Raw genomic sequence first — 22,596 nt, 5'->3', positions numbered from 1 at the left:
TGTGAATTTAGCTGCAATAAAGTGTAGAATATGGTGAAAAATTCAGTGCTAGGTGACTTCACTATGTTGTGTAGCTCCGTGTACAGGAGGGCAGAAGTCATTGCTGAGACACTGTTGATGGCAATGACTGGAGCAACTGCTTCACAGGAAGATTAAAGAAATGCTGCAGTTGACATTTCTGTGATCATTTGTCTCCAGAGAAGCATTTATTGACAACTTCTCCACATCCAAATTTGACTTCTGTACTAGAACATGGTAGGTTCCTCCTTTCCAGAATGGCAGTATTCAAATAAAAATACACTTAAAACTTTAGTCACTACACTAGAGTTAACAAAGAAACTTCCACCACTGTTTAGAGCTTTGTTCAGACCCTGGCCTTCAGGAAACAGAGATGTTCTCCAAAAAAAAGAATAAATCAATTAGTGGTCAACTCTTCCCCTGCACAGCATTTTATGCAGTCTGCCTCTCCCACCCCTCCTCTTCTTCTCTTTGCTAACGATTCAACATTTCTATAGTTCTTCCACATGTAGGCTCATTGTAGTGACTCAGCCTCCCTCCTCACCTCCTTCTGAGGTGGTCTAAATTGAACAGAAGGCTTCTGCTCAAGGCACAGCATCGATTTGTGTAATGGCACTGCAATACCCCGTATCCTAAGCTTCGTGCATTTTACTTCTCTTGAACCACTAATATTGTCCATCTACAGAAACTATTCATTTGCTGAATGTGCTGAAGATATGCAAATACCCTTAATAGAAAAGAAAGAATGCCTTTTGCTTTTCTCTTTGTTTGATCTTAGCTGCTGTCCTCATCCTCCTACCTATCAGAGCTTACAATTTACCAGTCCTATTTCCAGGATAAATGTATCTAAAGCGTCTTAAATTTCCCCTCAGTAATAGGATTTCTATGTCTAAATATAGAATGATCCAAATAAATATGTAGAGATTTTAGCCCAGCCTTACTCATTTTACTAGAACACTGCTGTGGGGGTGTTTTGAGCTGTGCTAATTTGCAAATTTCTTGGTAATAATCATCTTTTCTTCAGGTTCTTTCAACTGGAAACTAATGCATTTCAAGGAGGAAAATGTGAAGAAAAACAGCAACAACTGAAATAGACTCAGTGGGGGAGATTTTCAGATTTGTTTTTTATTTGGTCATTTATTTCTTCAGAAAAAGCAAGCAGCTCAACTAAATAAAAAAGAAAACTCCCTGCTTATGAAATCCAGCAGACAATAGAATGGTCTCTCAAGTGATGTGGTTAAAGCTTCTATTACCTGAGACATTTAACCGTGAATTGAATTTAACACCATAAAACATCCCTTTCTTTCTGAGCTCCAAGCACTGCACCAGTATTCAATACCCTTACCAGACCAGTTGTGTTAAAAAGAGAATGAGTTATGACGGGGATATACACTGATACAATCTTACTCCTTCTCTCCCTATGTACATTGGCTGTTACGTCCTTCACAGAAATGTGCAATGTTTTTTCTTATTTGGGACTCCCCCAACCTGAAACTGAAGTTATGAAACACCAAATCCTACTGCAGGCTTCTCAACAGAACAACTGTGTGTTAGACAGGCCAGCATGGCCTACAGGAGACCAGCACCTCTTGGGAGGGCTTTATCCTTTCTATATAGTGTACAACTTCTGAGGATTTGTAGATCCCTGAGAGGCTGATCAAAATTGCTTCCCAGACTGTCACAGCTCCAGCATCCTCAGGCGATGTTAAAACCCCCAGCTTCCATCTAAACAACAAATAAATGAAAAAAAGAGGAAACTTCAAAATATTGTTCCATGGTTGTAATGGGCTCTGAGCTGAGGGAGCTCCCACTCTCATTTGTGTGTCCAGAGAAGGGCAACAAAGCTGGTGAAGGGTCTGAAGCACAAGACTTACAGGAGGCAGCTGAGGGAACTGGGATTGTTCAGTCTAGGAGTCTGTTCTCCTTAGAAGAGAAGGCTCAGGAGAGACCTTATCACTCTCTACAACAACCTGAAAGGAGGTTGTGGTGAGGTGGGGATCGGCCTCTTCTCCCACATAGCGGTGATAGGATGAAAGGTGATGGACTAATGTTGCTTCAGGTGAGGTTTAGGATGGATATTAGAAAACATTTCACTCAAAGAATCATGCTGCACTGGAACAGGCTGACAAGGAAATGGAATAGTCACTGGCATGGTCAGTGGGCATGATGGGGATGGGCTGATGGTTGAACTGGTTGATCTCAGAGATCTTTTCCAACCATAATGATTCTATGATTTTATTCATCTTGACATATGTCAAATTCTGTTTTCTGAATACAGAATGATACAGAAAATGTTCTCATTGCAAGTTTAATCCATGCTTTTACTTACACTTCATCCCAGTACTCCCTCCCTATTAAAAAAAAACCAAAAACATTAAGCTCATCTTTAAAGCTGATTTGTCTGCTTGGTGGAAATTACAGTTAAAACTCATTTTATAGAGACCTTACACTCTGCATCTTCCCAAGCATTATCTCAGTGATTGTCCTGACTGCAGTCATTCCAGTCAAACTGCTCTCTTCTGCCACCTTGCGATACCGTAGCTCCATACCCTTAAGATCTCCTACAAGTCAGCAAAGATTATATTTTTTTTCAGCTTGTGTCATGGTAAAATGTAAGTTTATTAACAAATACTACTGCAACCTCACAAAAAACTCACTGTGCCTCTGTTCAGCTACACTTATTCTTAGTCCAAGGACTTTTCTCTTTCTTCTCCGTGATGATTCCAGAAAGTCTCAGCAAATCAAGATCTGTCTACCACCATGTGTAGCCTTGTACACAAAAGCCAAATGACTAAGATTCCCCCAGTAACAAATAACATAAGCATCTCCCATTTTCTTAAAGCGGTGTTTCCATCTTGTGTTCTATTCAGTAATGTAACAAGTCTTGTGATCAGCCTATCTGGTACAGTATAGCAATCAATTTTTATTCAAGATAGTTTACACTGGTATCCACCTAAAGAGAAATTCAGTGAAATTCCAGACATGGTTGAAACAGGTAGCTCTCCACTTCACTGAAAGTGATTAAAAGTCATAACTGCATATTCAACATTCACATATGCCATGGGTGTACAACCATTTTTCTCGTCTGTGCCACATTCACTTAAGAGGAATCATCTTAAGTTCCATATATGTAGGTCACTCCAAAAAAAAAAAAAAAAAAAAAAAAAAAAAAAGCTTGCTATTTATTTACAAAAAGCACAATAATGTTATTTGATAGAGCAAATTCTCAGCTACAAAACACTATTTTTCAACACAGTCACCACCATGAGCTATGTATTTTCACCAGTGGTACATAAGAGCCTGCAAGGTCATAAAAATTTGCACCAATGGAAGTGACCCACCATGTCCATAACCCACCACAGGCCACCTCAGTGTGCTCACATCCACTGTTTTGTCTCCATAAATGTTCACTAGCATCAGTGAATGTCAGTGGGTACCATTTTTGCTTCTTGGAGGATTTCAGTGACATACTATTGTTTCATATCCACTTCCAGCAATTTGTCAGACTGCTCCTCTGCCATCATCTGTTGCACAGCAACATGTAATGGAATTTTGGTGGAAAGGTTCAGCCTCTACTGCCATCCCACCAACATCTGCCCCTGATGTCATGGGCCAACATCAAAAAATAAGAGGGATTACTTTCAGAGCAGCCCTTGTAAAACATGTAATCTAGTGATGTAAGTAGCAAGGCTAACTTCAGTATTTTTTTATTGAAAAAAGAAATTAATAAAGTGCAACAGAACCATAAAACTAGTGGGATTTGTGATCTTGTTTTTGTGAAACTAATGCATCAGTCTGGTTGAATGGCAGTGGTTGCAGCTCTTGCTGTGATACAGATGTGATTCAGGGGACACACACTGCCACACAGAGTATGCAGATCATTTGACTTTGTAAGGCATTTCTGAGAAAGGAGATTTTGAGATGTTTAAGAAGAGATAGACTGAAGACAGGAAACATGGTGACAAAGACCAGATAATAGTGAAAGACTGGACTCCAAATAAGAAATATAATCCATGATGCTACAGTGGCTTCCTTTTCCTCCACGAGTCTTTCTTCATCACATACACACAAAGAAACACCAAGCTGAACTCCAAGCAAGAATATGATTGAAGAGTATAATTGATTTTTTTTCTACTTTCTAGCAGAATTACTGGAGTAATTTATTTCCACTCAAAGGGGGCTGGTAGGCAATACTGCAGTTGTTCGAAGAAAATGAATCAGGAGAGAAAAAGGAAAAGGCTAAGGGGTGATTCTTTACAAGTGAATGCAGATGAACGTCTGACTGGCACCTTGACTTTTTCTCTCCTTTCCTCAGCAAAAACAGTGTTACAAGGAGGAAAAGTGAGAAAGAAGAAAGAAAGGGGATACAGCCCTGCAGCAGCTGGGCCACGATGGAGAAATGAAGCATGAGGAAGTCCAACTCCACATCTCCTAATGAGCAGCACCCCAGTGCTACCAGCATGATGGTAGTGGCTCACCCCACAATGTGATGCCCATACTGCCACCTATCTGCAGTAACAGTCTCTTCTCCACTATACCTGTGCTGTAGTCACAGGGTAAATGTAGGGCTTAGCTGGCTCTATCCTGGTCCCTGAAAGGCCAGGGATAAGCTACATTTGTTCCTTGCTGCTGTATTCCCTTGTTACTAAAGGCGAAAGTATAAAGAAATTGACTGTTGCTGCTCTTTTAACAACATACTATGCTTCACAGGAAACCAGATACCACTGTTTTCAGTGTGTCTTCTTTATGTATATTTTACCTCTTAATATATTAATGCCATTGTAAAATTCATTAACGTCTAAGAATAGGATTTGAATATACAGGAAGGATCAGAAAATTGTACCCGAAGGTTTTAAGAAAGTATTCCAATTTCCTACTCATAAAAAAAGGGTAAGCATTTCCCCAAGAGTAAGAGAAGTGTTCAAGGTGCTGCATGAAACACTGCTGAGACTTAGCAAACGGAGATTCAGAGAAGGATTCAATATGGAGTAAACCCAGCACAAGGCTGCCAGACTGGGGAGAGGAGTGAGAAGCCTACCAGCTACAAGGAAAATGGGGAGTATGCCCAGCAAAATGAGAACTGAGAGGAGGTACAATGGTTCTATAAACACATCAGAGTGAAAACAGAAACAGGGGATAATAATTACATTAGCTAAAAGAAAATATTGGCACAGGAACTAATGGATGCAAGCCAATCATGAATTAACTTTGGTTGGTATGCAGAAGATGCTTTCCAGCTATCAGAAGAGCAACATTCTGGAGCATCCTTTCAGTGGAGGTTGTGGGAGGAAGAGACTTGATTGCTTTTAAGATAAAGATCGATCAGTTTACAGTGGGGATTGAATGACAGTGTGCCCACAAAGCAAGGAACAGCCTTGGATGACCTAGAGCATCTTATCTAGTTCAGTGACCCTGAAAGCATTGCAAATTACCTGCTGTGTAAGCAGCTGCAAGATATGAAATGCCTTGCAGCACCATTTCTTCTCCACACATGTACCATTCTGCAATAGAATCATAGAATTGTAGAATCACTCAGCTCGGAAAAGACCTTAAAGATAATCGAGTCCAACTACATCCTAACCATACTACCCTAACAACCCTCCACTAAATTATGTCCCTGAGCACCACAATGCACAAGGGATGGACAGGACATCTCTTGTTATTCACCTGGTCCCAGGACCAATGCGTTGTCTTATTATCTTTCCCATGCCTACACACTTTTGGAGTTTGGAGCCCTTTCTGCACTATGACTCTTGCTCATATCTTTGCAGTAGCTATGAAGATGATGGCACACCACAGCCACACGATTTTCATTGGTTCCGGTAATCCAGGAGTCGTGTGGGCAGCGCCATCCTGTTGACAGCCTCTCTCCACATTCCATAGTCACTTTCATAGAATCACAGAATCATTACTGTTGGAAAAAACTACTAAGGTTACCTAGTCCAACCATCCAACCACGCTCATTAAACCATGTCCCTCATTGCTCCATCCACACATTTCTTGAAAACTTTCAATGACTTTTTAGCTTTTCAGGGTGCTGTGAAGTCTCCTGCTCTTCTCAAAATTTCTCATCTCCAGCTACAACATCTCTAGTGAGAAGCAGAACCAATAGGCAGCCTACTTCCATAGAAATAGCCATGACCCATCAACATTATTTGAAGAGAATAGGGTTCTCTTTCCCTCCAAAAAACATCAAATGCAAGTCCCCTCAGCATGTTGCCTGTGGCTATTAAGTGGTATTTCTGTACTGACCACACTGAGGATGTGCACAAGTCCATGCCTGGTAGGACATTTGAGTTTGTGACTGATGTGATTCAGGGCCTGAGCATACTCTTCCTGTCTGGAATCCACTACTCCAGCTGTAATGCATAGTTTGTTTCCCCACCAGATGGAGGAGGATGTTGCCTTTCCATCTCTCTCACCATGCGAATAGGAGAAGCAGGAGAAGGTGAGTGTCCATTGTGATGGATGCTGTGGCTCAGGGGATATTCAGGCTGTTGTACTGATGTTAAAAAGGACTGAACACACCCTTGTGGCTTTGTTAATGACTATATTCCCAGCTGAAGAAGTGAAGAAATGAATGCTTCCTGCAGAAACTGAAGACAAATGGGAAGTAATTTAAGTCAATCCCCAATACTGAAACAATGCAGATAACAAATCTTTTGAAATTTTGCATGTCTAGAGAAGCAAGTCTATACTCAAACAGTACTCAATCCTTCTTTATATATCAGACTAAGGAAATTATACAGCTGAGGAAATTGTCATCCAATGTTTATTTTACCTGAAGTCCACTGTAACTCTGTAGTCACTTCATCCATTAGAATTTCCATAACCTTTTAAAATGCATTTATTTCTCAAATGCATTTACTTCTCCCTTCTTAAGGACAGTTTGATAGCTAGTTGTAATGTGCACAGAGAATAGTAGCATGCCTGTGCAAAACAGAAGAGACTTTTCATGGAGAGGTGGAGATCAGGGTTTTAATCCAGGTATCATTCCAATTAATGTCAAATGATCTTGGAATCCAGGAAAAAATTACAGAAAAATTGGACAGGATGGAAAAAAAGGTTCTGGAGTTTCAAATTATGATGGAAAACTGAAAATTGTTCATACAGCTCTGAGAGCTGCATTTAATTTTGTACATAATATGGCTGTGGGCATGTGCTCATTTTACTGTTCACTCCTTTTATACTCATTGCACATGAGAGTCACTGGGCTAAGAACTGAAAAAGCATGAAACAAAAAGAGAGCTACTGAATCTGGATACTTGCATCTCAGTGCAAGCAGCAAACAGACAGACAGGAACAGATGGTGGATATAATGTGGGAAAAGCATGACCACTCCGTAGCATGGCTTAATGGGCAGTAATCCCTAGCACACAACTAATCTCAAATCAAGCATAAGGAAGTACATGCACATCCCAAAATGCTCTGCATTGGTAAGAGCTCTTCATATAATATGCATCTCATTGCTAAGTAGACACATGAGGGAACACACCGTGTTATTTGTTCACCTGAGGAAACAACCCTTTTAGCAGTTTGTCTTCCTGTCATGTAGGCAAAAGAATGCAAGGTCCTCTGAGTAAAAGCAATAAGGAATATTCTCAAATTAGTCTGAGATTGACTAATGCAGCACATCAGGTCTTAAAAGCTACAGAGACTCTTCTGATTTTCTGATTCCCTCACTACAACTTTTCCAATTCAAGGGTACCAAAAAAATATATAAATGTAAACATAAACACAAATTAAATTAAATTCTCTCAGGTGTGAAGGATTTGAAGCAGTTGCAACTCTTGAATTTTCTGTCAGCATCCTACATTTCCCCACCTGACCTGTATAATCCAGGTGTACACTCCGAAAGGATCTCTAGATTTTCTAGTACAATGAAAGACTAAATTGTTTAAAAGCAGCCAGTAAATGCTAGTGGTTTGTGTTGGTTGGTTGGTTCCTTTTATTAGCTCAGAAAAATTAAAATGATTGAAATGAGCTTTTCTGCACATTTCTGCTCTGATGAGAAGTGCAGTAGGAATTACTGCATGTTGTTATTGTTGTTATTACTATTACTATTGCAATTACTACTACTTCTATTATTATTTTTTTTTTTTTTGGGGGAGGTGTATGGGGGAGGAAAGGAACATATGTAAATCTCACCAAGGGAAATCTGAATAATTGGTGCTTCAGTAGCTTTATGTGCAAGTATCCTGCTATATGCTTATTTTTGCAAATTCATCCGCAAATTCATTCTCTCTCCTCCTCAAGCAATCACTGTCACATTCTAATACCCCCGAACCATCCAGCGCTGAAAACATTAAGCTGTAGGGGAGCTTGAATCCTTTCTCATTCTATGTTGCAGGATATTAAACATACCTTCCCTGCACACTTACTGGCTATCATTATCAAATACTTGTCATCATCAAATACCAGGGTAATTTAGACTTTTGATTTTCAAAGCAATCTTGATTCCTTTAGGCTGCACCTAGCCTCTCCCAGCCATGCTAGTGCCTTATTCTGACTTGCTGTCGTTTCCTCTAGGCTGACATACCCAAGTGCTCCCAGGCATTGCCATTGTTGAAGACCGCAATTTCTCTTTGGGTTGTGGGCTGGACAGCAAGGATTGCTTTTAGAGTTTTATCTGCAGCAGGCATGCATGTGTACATGCATGGCAACCTCTGCACAGCTCTTGTGCTTATCCTAAGAGCTGGTGGATTGCACACAGCGACGCTACAGCGGCTGCACTTGCAGACATTGATCTGCTCGCTGTGGTTGAGTAACTTTTTACTATCTGTAGCACAGATCACACTATATGTTCATGTAGTATAACAAACATAGGCCCCTCTCCCCTCCTAATTCCTGGACTTAAGATTTTAGATTTCTTTTCCAACCTGCACGACGTCCCTACGCGCTACAGCGCAAAACGCCCCCGCCCCCTCATCGATGCGCTCGGCACTCCCGCCCGCCTCCTCCTGCCCCACCCCCGCCCCTCCGTTGGAGGCGCTCGGCGCTCAGCTGGCCGCCCCTGGGCGCCCGTCCCTTGTCTCCTTCTCCAAGATGGCGGCAGCGGGTGGCAGCGCGGCGCGAAGCGGCGGCGCGGAGTGAGGCGGCCGCGCGCCTCCTCCCTTCCCCTCCCTCCGTTCGGCACCGCAGGCCGACAGCGCTCGCCGCCGCGGGGGCACGCCCAGGCCTGCCGCAGGGGCGGAGCCGCGGGCTGGAGTGAGGCCGAGGCCCGCTTGGGTGAGAGAGCGAGCGAGCGGGCAGGCGGGCGAGCGGGCGAACGGGGCCGGGGCTCGCGTGTGAGCCCGGGCTGTGGGGAGTCGGCGGGCTCTGGGAGCGGCGGCGGGAAGCGAGGCGACGGAGCCGGTACTCCCCTGGAGGACCGAAAGGCTGCAGCCCCCCAGGAGAGCACGCGGGGCCGCGATCCTGCAGCCGGGAGCGTGAGGGAATGGGGGCTTGAGGAGAGCGCTGCTCCCAGTGTTTCCTCAGCGCTGGAACCTAATGGGGATTTGTAGTGCAAGGCAAGTTCAGGCTGTGTTCTGTGTGTGCGGGGTTTAGGATATAAGTTCCTTTGGGTGTTATCTACAGGCAAATGCAGCTTGCATAAGTTTTGGAAAGGGAGTGGAAGCTGTGCATGACAGCTGTTATAGTGCCACAGAGTATCCCAAGCTGCAAGAGACCCATAAGGACCGTCGAGTCCAACGCCTGACTCCACGCTGGACCACCCAAAAATTCAGGCTGTTCATCTGAGAGTGTTACCCACACTTTCTCCAAGGCCGCTCTTCCTGAATGACTGTCATCAACTTTGTTCTGCTGCAGTATTTATCACTGAACATCCCAAGTTGGAAGGGACACAAGGATCATTGAGTCCAAGTCCTGGCTCCACACTAGACCACCCAAATCAGAGCCTCTGTCTGAGAGCACTGAATGAATGCTCCTTGAACTGAGGCAGCTTGGGCCTGTGACCACTGCCCTTAGAAGCCTGTTCCAGGGCCTTACCACACTCAATGTTTAGAGTAGGCCCTGTGCATGATGCTTCAGTATTTTGCGGGCTCCTGCTGAGATCCATCAGATCACAGAGAGCTGAGCATCAAGAGGTGTTTAGATGATCTCCTTGAAGATTGTCAGCCCTCAAGTGGCAAGATGCTTGTGAAGCACAGTGCTGTTGGACGTAGGTATAAATTCTGCCTTCAAATTGCAGTGTTTACTAGCAACATTGTAGTGGTCGGAATAGTGACCTAATGCAGCTGGAGTTGAGTGGTTTCCCAAGAGGCGTTCTGAATTCTCACCAACTTCAACAGAAACATTTGTGTATCTCTTAGCTGGAGTTAGTTGCAACTTTGTTCTTTCACATAAATGACCACGATAAGATGAATGCTTTGTACGTTCTCAGCCATTTGTTCATTAAATCTATGTATACACAGAGATGTAGCACAAATTCCCTGATCTCCATGTAACTTAAATGTGGTTGCATGTGGCTGAGCTTCCACATGCAAACAATAAAAAATCATTTAAGTGCAATTGATTTAATCACTTATGAGAAAAGGTCATCTTTTCATGTTAAGCTATTTGCTTACTTTACTTTTGAAAAACAAAATCAGTTTCCTCAGAGAACCCAAGTGCAACTATTGCAAAATGGTACTGTCCTCCTGTATGCTAGCAGCTATAGAATGGAGTAACTCAGAAGAGACCTGGAATTTGGAAGCTGACAGGGGGAAAGGTGCTGCAGAAGTCATAGCAAAAGGACGCACTTTCTTTTGATTCCTTTCCCAGGCTGACATTCAGAATGGCTGCAGTGGTGTCAGGAAACTCATCAGTAAGATGTACACCCAGTGAGATGTACACAGTAAGATGTACACACTACAGAACATGCAACCCTTAAGCTCGGAAGATTGAAGTAATCCTTATAAATCACAATGATTCCTGTCTGTTTTTGTCTTTTCCTTTGCTTTATCTGAAATTCAAGAATTTGTTATTTCTCTTTAGGTATCTCACTCTTTGCTACAGTGGTTTCTGACAAAGCATGTCTTTAATACAATTTCAGGTACAGTTTTGCTTGTGACAAAAATCAAACAGCTATATTCTCCCCTCTTTCCATTTCTGTGGATAAATTTTTAAGTGATATGGTGATTTTAGAAGGAAGAGGCAGTCTTGTTACAATTTTTAAAAATAACCAAACTAGAAAAAAATATCTCCATCTTAATTTAAAAAACAATTCTATCACACTTTAAGGACAAGTGAGGAGGAAGACTTTCCTTTTCCACTGTCTTCCAGAGAATCTTCATTTTGTTCAGGGGATGTTTCCCATTTTACATTGTGATTCTTCTTTATGGGAGGGTTATTTTTCTTCTCTGTTTCTCAGAACTTTTCCTGTAGATGGGAACAGGGGAAGGAGCCCAGACGTGGCATCGTATTCTCAGGCTCCTGCAGGACCACCATGGCTTATGATGACTCCAGGAAGAAAGAAGGTATGACTGCTTCATAATCTCAGAGGGAGTAGCCAAGAAAAAGGGTGCCCTCTGCGGCTCTTTCCAGGCCATCAAGTCAGAGAGTGGGAAAGGATGTTACTCCTGTGGAGCACTGGAGGGTATTAACCCTTAAATTTAATCTGAACAAGTTTCTGCAGGATCCTAAGCCCTTGACTTCCAGATGGAAAGTAATAGGATTAGAGAAACAGGTGGTACTTTCTAGTGCTAACACCACGATTGGGAACTCTGCTACTGCAGCTTTTCTTCTCCCAGACAGGTCAATGAAACGGGAAGCCAGAGGTATGGTTAGTCATCGTAGCGTTTCTAAGTGCAATTCAGAAAGAAATCTACAAGGATTAGAAATGAAATCTTGAGAACTCGTGTTAGAGCAGTGAAGCCTGTCCCATGTCAGAGAGTACAGAACGTTAGTCCCTAGTGCTTGCTGGGTTTTGTGCATCCTTTTGTGTCAACGTCTGCTGCTGTCTTATTTCGTATATAGTCCATGTGTCTTTTGTCTCTCAACGTGGTATCTCATTTTTCTTTCTTTTCTCTTTTCACATTAATCTTAGAATTCCTAGAGGGTGAACGAAGTGCTGATGACATCAGAACACATCGAGAAAAAAAGCGGTATTACAAGGATCTAATGCAGGAGGAGGAGAGGATAACATCTCAGGTCAGAAAGACTTAGTATATGTTGAAGGTGTAAGAAAGTATATTAAGCTTGAGACAGAATGGGATGAGTTGCTTAAAAGTCCTTTTGTATAGAAAAATTCCTGTAAAAGAAGCAAGAGCCATTAATCGTGTTCTGAATTGTTCAGTAGCTTTGCTGGGTAAATGGAGTGAGTCAGTCTCAAGTAAAACTGATTCTGACTTTTTTTTTCCTCAGAAAATAGGGCAGTAGTATCTTGTACTAGTCTTGGTATACAGCCCTGCATGTTCTGAGATAGTTTGAATGACTTTAGTTGGAATTCACTTCTTTTATCTTCTTCAGCATATGAAATATGTACTTCTCACCTTCATGTTTAAGGCTTGACAGCCTGTGCATGCTTAGTTACTTCTTAGCTTGATTAAGAAGTGGATGTCTGTCTTTTAACAACTCATCAGCTAACGTCCAAGTGCTGTCTTTCATTGTCTGTTTCTTAGCATTCTCAAATATATTTTTGAAGTATTCTTGTGTATTAATTCTCCTACTGGAGGACGATTCCCTATAGTGATTTGTATTTCATTTTACTTATTATCTTGTTGTACTGCTATTTACACAGAAAGCTTGATGCCTCTTAGTTGACTGGGATGCCGAAAGCTACTTAAAACCAAAAAAAAGCCACAAACATTTAAACCTAAAAACTGCCTTTTTTAGTTCTCTCATGTATCTTTACCATGCTTTTTGCCTTTTACCTTAAACCTACACTATGAGCCCTTGATGACATACTATGTTTTCTTTGCCGATTTAGCACCTGGAATAAGAATACTGGTTCATACATAGGGTTACTTGGAGTTATAATAGTACAAGTATCTCTTGACATCACCCACCAATTATTATCTGTGTCAGCAGTCCAAGTGAATTTCATGTTATTTCCATCTTATTTGTCAGCTTTTTTTATTCTTCTTAATTCTAGGACAGTGAGCTCTTTCCAGGGACAGAACATCACAAAAAGAAGAGGAAGCATTCCTCCGATGAGTTCTGCTCCAGGGGTAAGATAGCAATTAGACAGGGGAAGGGGCTAATGAATAATGACCTTGAGGAAAGGATGCTGTTAAACCCATCAAACTTTTTGGTTAGTACTTTATCAGGGGGAAAGTGCACCAGCTGGTCATAGGACAAGTAGTCAGATACCTGACTGTTGAGACTTCTGCTACACCAAACAGCAAAAGATCAGTAAAGAATGTTTTTGGAGTTTATCTTAACAAGTTGCTGTTGTTGGAGCAGAGATCTTCCACTCATCTTTTCACTGACAAGTTGTAATTTTCTAGCTCATGCCTTCCTTTTTGGCATTTGCATTCTTTTTTTCCCTATTGCATTACAAGCTGTAGTCTTATTTGCAGATAGTGCTAATTAATTTATCTGAATTTATAAGAATAGAATGTGTCAGAATACAATATGATTGCATTGGGGTTCATATTGAACACAGAAGCATTATTCTCACAATGAAAAAATCTCCCAGAAATTGACAATCCTATTCATAAAAGCTGAAGAGGCTAAAGATTTATTTTTGTCCCAGTGCAAAAAGAAAGCCAAGTTTCTGGAATATTTTTACAAGCTGAAATTAGTAAAAAGTCTGTTTTCAGAATAAAAAAGCTTATGCTTTCAGTTCATTGGTCTCTCCAGGGATAAAAGTGATGTTACAAGCTTTTAGTATTTCAAGCTCTGTAAGATACATTTTTATCAAATTTGCTGGTTTATGATAGAATACAAACTTTGATGAAATGCAAGAGCTTTTCCAGTCTGCCTTTCTTCATTAAGTACATTAACCAGCGCTGGTGTTACAGCTCCTGGATTGTATCTGTAAGGACACACTGAGCTGACTGCATGTTTCAGAGGCCCCCTTCAGCCAAGATGAAAATCACTTATCTAATAATAAGTATTGCAGGATTCCCACTTCACTTCTGGTTTGTGTAATGCTATCTTTAAGAGAATTGTCTTGATGAGCATTTCTCTTGACTTCTGTCAGGTCTTTCATCTTTGGATCTACCATCAAAGAAGAAGAAAAAAGCAGTTTCTAGCCCATCCTCCACTGATAAAAACATGGATCTACTCAAGGCTATCAACACACCTTTAGCCACAAGCTCTAAGCCTTCAAAGAAGACCTCTGAAAAATCATCTTATTCTTCCTCTGGGCATTCTGAAAGCAGAAAGGAGCACCACAAGAAGAAGATGAGTGGAAGCAGCACAGAGCACTCAGTGGATGATGGCAGCTACCACAAAACTAAAAAAATGAAACCTCTTTATGTGAACACAGAGACACTTACTCTTCGTGAGCCTGATGGCTTGAAGATGAAGCTTATCCTTTCACCAAAAGAGAAAAGCAGTGCAACAGATGATGATTCTTTCTCAAAAAAATCTTCAAAGAAATCAGCTCGAGACGAGCAAGGGTCATTCCATCTGAGTCATGAACTGCATAGCTTCCTGAAGTCATCTCGGAAGAAGCACAGACCTCCAGACTCTCATCCTCCTTCTGAAAGTTTTGGTGCTGACACATCTGTCTTTTCAGAAGGCCATGGGAGTGAATATGAGCTTTCAGGTATGGAGGCACCACCAGAATCGGGATCCTCTTCTGGTGGGGAATTGGAGGCTGGTGAGCTAGTGATAGATGACTCCTACCGGGAAATCAAGAAGAAGAAGAAGTCAAAAAAAAGTAAGAAAAAAAAAGACAAGGAGAAACATAGAGAGAAGAAGCACTCTAAGTCTAAAAGGAGTTCTGGGCACTCTTCTGTGGCAGTAACAGAAATAACAGTATCACCACCACCTCCTCCCAGCACTCCCTATGTTCTTCCTTCACCTCATCCTACTGTTTTTCACTCAGATGGACAAAATGAGAAGAGGAGGAAAAAGGAAGAAAAGGAAAAGGAAAGAGAAAGAGAAAAAGAGAAGGAAAGAGAAAAGGAAAAAGAAAAGGAAAGAGAAAAAGAAAAGGACAGAGAAAGAGAAAAGGAAAAAGAGAAGGAAAGAGAAAAAGAAAAGGAAAGAGAAAAGGAAAAGGAAAGAGAAAGAGAGAAGGAAAGAGAAAAGGAAAAAGAAAAGGAAAGAGAAAGAGAAAAAGAAAAAGAAAGAGAAAAAGAAAGGGACAGAGAAAGAGAAAAGGTAAGGAAAAATGAGGGGAAATAGAAATTGGGTGATGGGTACTGATGATTACACAATGTTACAAACATGTTAAATTGAAGTATAAATAATGCCCGCATCAGTGGTTTTATCACAGTATGTTTGGCAGAAATGTTTTGATTACTGTGCTTTAAGTTTATAGCAAAAGGAATATTGGTCGTTTATTTCTTTGTTTTGTGACACAGGTAGTCTTTATCCAAAATAGCTCCTTTGAAAACATTATATTTGATATACTTGGTACAGATCATACCACAACTACATCATTTTCTAAGGTAGCTGATTCTGGCTATTACCAGTAGAATTTTGCGCTGGTCTGGCTGTCATGTAGTCCATCATGACAGTTCCTGGAAGAAGGAGTTCTAAGTTGAAAGACTGAAGTTATTTATCCATTAAGATTTCCAGTCAGAATAATTTTCAATGTATATGTATAGGGAAAAGCAGTTTTTGTACATTCACAGAGACGAGTATTGTTTTGTGTCAGCAAATGGGCAGACACAGCCTGAATTTACTCAGCTGTTCTGCTACATGTGTTTTCTTTGATCAGAGCTTGACAACTGTTTATGCCACTGTTATCAGTGTACTTGTATAGTCCGTTTTCCTGAAAATATGAAGAGATCCATAAGAATCATTTAGAAAGAACAAAATATGAACTGAAATAGAACAAAAACTGAACTGCTTTGACAGATCCATGTTGGTGCTGTGAATAGTATGGCAGTTGTGGAGTTGTGGGTTTTTTTTTCTTTTCATTTTAAATTTTAAAACTGAGATATGTTTACAGAGTTATATGTTGCTTCTGGACTTAGAATAGCAAAAGACTTGACTTAGGAATGAAATACATCAATAGATGTTGCAAAATACATCTTATGTTAAAACTGGTTCTGGCCAGTTCATATTGTTTTCAAAACTGCTAAATTCAGCCAGAACATGTGAAATGGCTATTTTATCTTTCTTATCTAATCACAGTGTCTTTCTTTAAGTCTTTAATAAATGTCAAATTATTAATAAAATTGAGTATTTCTCTTTATAAATAAAAATCTTTGTTTCCTTTTTTCTTCTGACTAGCCAAAGAAGAAAAACATGTCCGCCTATCAAGTATTCTGTAAGGAATATCGTACAAATATTGTGTCTGAGCACCCTGGGATAGGTGAGGGAAAAATGTAGCTTCTCTTCTCTTCTCTTGATAATACATTCTAATTCATTAGCAGGATGTACCTTCTCTCTCATATCAACCTCTGGATTTTTGAGGAAGTAAACATGACAGAAAATGATTTTATAATTTGCTTCATTGTGTTTTAACCAAGCTGTGAATTTGGATTAAGAGATTACCTACTTTTCCCTTCATTTACTTGAAGAGTTCTCTTCTTTGTGTTACTTTTCTGCATATGCATGTCTGATCTTGTAGTCCCTGTGTCACTGAGAGTAAGGAAGTGCACAATGGAAATAATTTTCAGGTAGTGTGGAATGTTCTGCTTGTGAAAGGCATTGCTTTCTAAATGTGTATGCACTGGCCAGTTTTTCACATTGTTGAAATACACATAAATTCCTTGTGTCCTCACTGTGATTTTATCCTTTAACCTATTTTGAGTATTTCTATTTTTCCTCCTAACAGATTTTGGAGACCTTAGTAAAAAGCTGGCAGAAGTGTGGAAGCAGCTACCTGACAAGGATAAACTGGTAAGTGTGTGTGAGATATTTTTGTGAAATGATTTTTGTAAACTCGGTGCTTAAGTCAGAACACGACAGCATTATTGCCACAGTACCTTAAAAAATGTTACCTCTGTCCCCAGACTGTGGGAAAATGGATCATTTTGCCCATGTAGTCATAAAAGCATCCATTTACTTGTCATGGCATTGCTTCACCACTTGACTACGTAACGTTACTCTGCCCTGAGGTCTTGGCATCAGGTAAAAGAATTATCTAACATTATTAATCTTTTTATACCATGGTAACTGTAGATCTGGAAACAGAAAGCTCAGTATCTGCAACACAAGCAAAATAAAGCAGAGGCCACCACTGTGAAGAGAAAGGCATCATCTTCAGATGGGGCTCCAAAAATAAAAGGTAATTACCGCACTGTATTTGCTCTACTTGTCAGGTTTATTTTGGAGTGGGAAAGGTGGTGTCTTTATGTTTAACTCATCACTCAACAACAGTGCTTCTTCAAGAGCAAGAATATCAGCACTTCAAAAAGTCAAGTTAGTAGAATGGTATTGGTTTTAGCAAATCGGGGATTGAAATAAGAAGCAGGACTCAGGGAAATTCTAGTGGGAATATCTTGCTGCAATATGAAAAAGGGTTGTTGTTGGTTTGGCATCTCCGTTTACCAAATCTCCCGAACCTATCAAATCACTCTCAGCTGAGGTACTTGCTTTGCACAATGTTGAAGGCAGGCTCTGTTCTCCAAAGGCCCACGTAACTGTTTAAGTATCTAATACCTTTGATATTTGATCTTCAGAAAGTAAATAGGCTTCTAAGTATAAGAATGCAAGCAGATAATACAGAATTTGAATTCCTCTGCTTCCAGCTTCTCCACCAGGAGCTGTTTCCCCGCATAAGAAATCTCCCACCAGCACTGTGGTGTTGCCTTCCTCACCAGCCAAAGCCCCTGAGACAGAACCTATAGATGTAGCTGCACACTTACAGTTGCTGGGTGAATCTCTGAGCCTCATTGGACACAGACTGCAGGAAACAGAGGTGAGTTTGTCCCCAACACTGTCTCAGTGATATCACGCAATCACACACAGGACTGGGGCGGGGTTACTATTTTGTCTCAAGCCCTAGACAAAAACAATCAAACAAACAAACCATCAGAGAAGGCCTGTATCAAGATGTTTTAGCCTGTCCTGTTGTTTTCTTGTAGTATCATGCTCCCAGTGCTTTGGTTAGCCACTGCTATTATTTCAAATTACATGGTAATGTAGTAGATGTCATATTTTCCAGTAGTTTCCTAATGTTACATGATAGTAATTATCTGCATACATGCCCACAGATGCACACACACAGTTTTAGAACTCAGCCCAGCTTGTAAGCAGAGGACATATTTGGCTAAAATAATAAATATCAGCCAATTTTGTGGCTAATTAGGTCATCTCATTTCACTGTGCTTTTCTGTTATAACAGCAATAAAGTAAATGTTACTGCATTTTGTTTCTGGTATAACCTCATTGAGGTTATTCTTCAAAAGAACAAATGGAGTAAAAATCAATTCCTTCACAGAATAGCAGGCAGACACATTCCCTTTTTTGAAAGCATATTGATAACTAAAGCATTTTTAAAGACTTGGAGTCTCTTTAGATTTCAGTAATAAAGCATTATTGCCTTCAGTTAATATACAGCAGGAGGTACAAAATGGCAAGGAAATTACACAGCATAAACTGTGGTATTAAATTGTACACAAAGCTGACAACTTTCCAACATTTACTGCTGTTTACTACATTTTTTCCTACATGAGAATGTTGCTTTCTTGCTTGTTTGTTTGTTTGTTTGAACCAGCAGTCTCTCTTTGAAGTGCTTGGTATGGCTTTGCCTCTGTGTAAATAAGCAGAAGCGGACTAGGGGAGCTCAGTAGTGAGGATACTTAGTGTGAATGTGAATAAATAGAATTGTGAAGGATTCGTATTTCCACTGCTTGTCCCTATCTAATTTTTCTTACCTTACTTTCAGGGAATGGTGGCTGTTTCCGGAAGTTTGTCGGTGCTTCTGGATTCTATCCTCTGTGCACTGGGGCCATTAGCATGCCTGACCACACAACTACCTGAGTTGAACGGCTGCCCTAAGCATGTTTTGGTAAGTTCCTTATGGTTATGTCCATTTTAGCCCTGTTAATTTCAGTAAAGACCGGTTAGGGTTTTCTGATGAATCAGTCTTAAAATACAATTATAATTCCAGTGCAGTCACTAAGTGTTATTGGTCAAGCATTTTTAGTGAGGGGCATTTCTGGAAATTCTTTAAGAAGTCAGTGTTGCAGGGTATTGTACAACATTGCATTACTTTTTTTTTTTTTTTTCTCCCTGGGAACTGTCCTAATATTTGTTCCATTGTTTGCAGTGCATGCAGGTCCTGTTTTAGTGACTGAATCAATCTATCTAAATTAAATAAAAGCACCTGTACACATACTGCTATTTTTGAAAGTTCTAATTTTCCTTAAAAATACAAAAAGCATCTTCCAGCTGCTTTCTATTATTCATACATCCTGTATTGAGTTAGCAACATAGAAAATAACATGATCTGCGTTATGGTTCCTAATGTAACTGAGTAGGGCCTTTCACATGTAGCAGTTTCCTTATCCAAGGAAGGGAAAATAGTTCATGTTCTAAGGAACTGGGTAGCTACAGGTTCTTTTCCACATTAAATTACAATTGCTAATGAGCCCTGATTTAGCAACAACTTGTAACCTCACTGTAGCACAGTGTGAACGTAGATTAAGATGGCAGCACTATAAATTGATTCTGAAGTTGTACCTCCAGCAGGAGGCGTGAATAAGTGATAAAGTAGAGCAGAAACAAAAAATAAGTTTGTAGTCTTCAAAAGCTGAGAGATTGAAATAAAATCTCTGATCTGGACAAGAGAATAACAAAAATGGGATATGAATTAGCGTGTTCTGACAGGACAGCCCAATCACTGATACATTCTGAGATACTATTGACAACAAGAACAAATCAGAGAGCTCAGGCTGTGAGCTCCTACAAACTGTCTGTATGCACAAAAGCTGAGTCAACAGGGTGTTCCCATTATAAGCCATACAAAAACATCCTATGCTTTTCTCCTTGCGAGCCAAGTTAATTCAGAACAAGTTACACCCCTTTTCCACATGACTAATGGCACGTATCTTGGAAACTCGATCAATTTGTTGTTACAAAGAGCAATGATGCTGTAGGTGAAATAAGGCACTGACCTGTCACTTCTGGAAGCTGGAATTCAAACTTGATAATAAAGAAATTATTCTGATTTTTACAGTCAGGTATGTGAAGACAGAGATACCTTAAGAGGAATAAAATTGTCAGTGGTCGTATTGCACGTAGTATGCAGTTTATCGTTTCGGTCAGCAGGTGGCATTGTTAAATTTTAGAATCACCCTTGGTACAGATCCAGTTCTCCATCTTTGGCAATTAAAAGGCAAGTATTCTTCACGCCTTCAGCCACCCAGCCATAGATCTGAGGTTACTGAAATATTACATTTGAAGAGACATACAGATAATATAGTGATTGGTGTTGTTTTCGCATGTGTTAAAAAAGGATTCAGTCTCTGAGTTCTATTAAATTTGCAGGGAAAACTGGAGGAACACTTCTTTTTCCCTTCTGACACCCTACTAGCTAGTAGGTATTTTTCTCTTATACACTGCAGAATGGCTTAAAGACTTGTGAGAATGAAGTCAGGGACTTTTGGTGTTTGAGTTGGTTTTTTTTCTGTTTTTTAATGGTTTTTTTTTCACATCATACAACTTTGATCACTTAAATACTTCACCACATCTTCCATGTGGATGATGTGACATAGCCAATGTGGTTTGTTTCAACTTTAAAGGTAAAGTGTAAGGTTCATTAGGAAGAGGTCACTTGAAGAAAGCCTCAACCATTTTGTTTCCAAGTGCTTCCAAGTACTGAGGCTGCTTTTGTGCCTAGTAAAGTTTCCAAATAAGCGACAATAAGCCTAACAGTGGTAGGGTACTGATGGCTTTGCTTGTCTTTTGATATGGTAACTTGTAAGGCAAATGAATATGCTTCATACCCTTATCTGTATCATTCTGGGGGATTTTGAGTCACTCCTGGACATTAAAATCTTGATTTTTTTTTCCCCAGTCTAACACACTAGACAACATCGCTTACATCATGCCTGGACTTTGATGGGGAAAGATCCTGGGATTCACTCAACTTCTGCGTAACTGACCTGTTACATGTGCGTTACACCGGCACTCCCTAGGGGCTCCATGTGTAGTGTTTCTAAACATTTTATATATGTATATTATATATGCATAGGATCGTATTTTACGAAATGTTGTGAAGCTGAGAGAACCATACACTCTCAGTGGATAAAATGTGATCCAATATGGTCGTAATTTGTACAAAGAATTCAGGAAGATTTTGAGATACTAGCCTTAAACACAGATCCTTTAATGGGGGAAGCAGCCAGAGAAAGTACTTCTGGATATAAGGAAAAACATGCAATGTTAGAGTGGTCATTGAAACAGGTAGCCCAGAGAGGTTGTTGAATCTCCATCCTTGAGGATGGAGCTTTCTCTAGCTGAAATCACTTCAGAAGCAGGGGGTTGAACAGTTTGGTGAGACCCTTTAAGAGTATCCCATGAGCAGGTAGAGATGGTAGAATATTTTGGACCAAGGAATAGAACTGAACTCATCACCAGCCCCATTTCTGTTTTTGAGTTTGAAGTGTGCTTGAGGGGAAAGCTCAATAGCTGATCAAGGATACAGAGGGCTTTGCCTCTTGATTGCATCTTCTAAGCCCCCTCCCTCTTCAGTCAGTAAATAACTGAAAATTGTCAGTGTCAGCTTACCAGTCTGGAAGCTGGCATTTGAAATGAAGTTGAAGATGACAATTTGATCTTTTCTTATGGACTTGCGCCCAAATCATCACTAGTGTTGGTGTGACTTTATTGGCTCCAGAGAATGAACTGATTTTTCCAGGGTGCAGTTAGCCTGCTTTGATGGAGAGTGATAGCAAATGGGAAAACAAATGCATTGCTTCCGCTCATCTTACACTTGGTTCATGAACAGACAGCCCTGATTTCTGAGACTGCTGACCCCCATCTCTCACCAGCAGCGTTGAAAGAACCGTGGTGCTGCTGTGGGATGGTGGCTAATTGCCAGTTTGAAGCAGTTACAGCTGGCTGAGGCACGTGTGTGTTGACAGGACCAGTCTCCTTTCTTTCCTGCCACATACTTGGTGTTTGGCTTTCTGCTCCTCTAGGAGAGCTGCAGGAAGGCACCTGATATTCGTATAGGCTTTTGTGTGTCTGTATGTATGTATGTGGTGTTCATGTCATATGTATTTAACTTCGCCTGGTATCTCTAGCAGATTTTAATTTATCCTGTATATTACTATGTACATATATATGTATATATATATATACATAATTTAAAAGCAAAAATCCCTCCCTCGGCGAGCGGTGGAAGATACGAATCAGGTTTTCCTCGGCACGCTTCCTGCAGGAGTCAGCTCTGTGTGCAGCAGCGTGCGTTGGCAACACGTGGGGGAGATGGTGATGTGAACGCTCACATAGCTTTCCTCCAGCAGCTCCAGCCTCGTAGCCAGGTGCTCTGACCCTGTGCTCTTAACCTGAGCCCCAGAG

General features: G+C 40.6%; 2 protein-coding genes across 3 annotated transcripts in view; both read left to right on the top strand.

Annotated features, from left to right (window-relative positions):
• The window catches only part of HMOX1 (heme oxygenase 1), a 456,522-nt gene that overhangs the window by 400,168 nt on the left and 33,758 nt on the right, over positions 1–22,596 (top strand). The window lies entirely within an intron of this gene.
• HMGXB4 (HMG-box containing 4) lies at positions 9,059–22,340 on the top strand. 2 transcript variants are annotated; one of them, XM_065743047.1, is made up of 11 exons: positions 9,059–9,246; positions 11,369–11,474; positions 12,044–12,147; positions 13,091–13,166; positions 14,144–15,273; positions 16,354–16,435; positions 16,901–16,965; positions 17,248–17,353; positions 17,817–17,986; positions 18,956–19,078; positions 21,089–22,340. In XM_065743047.1, exons 2-11 carry the CDS (start codon positions 11,444–11,446, stop codon positions 21,131–21,133), a joined length of 1,932 nt encoding a protein of 643 aa, XP_065599119.1. In that variant the 5' UTR covers positions 9,059–9,246; positions 11,369–11,443; the 3' UTR covers positions 21,134–22,340. The 2 variants fall into 2 exon arrangements, with proteins under 2 accessions (XP_065599119.1, XP_065599120.1); XM_065743048.1 differs by lacking the exon at positions 9,059–9,246 and adding an exon at positions 9,432–9,527.

Source organism: Cyrtonyx montezumae, unplaced genomic scaffold (genome assembly GCF_038088225.1).
Source record: "Cyrtonyx montezumae isolate F1298 unplaced genomic scaffold, pur_monq_1.0 scaffold_3, whole genome shotgun sequence".
In the NCBI taxonomy this organism is placed as follows: Eukaryota; Metazoa; Chordata; class Aves; order Galliformes; family Odontophoridae; genus Cyrtonyx; species Cyrtonyx montezumae.
This window is presented reverse-complemented; position numbering and strand designations above follow the sequence as displayed.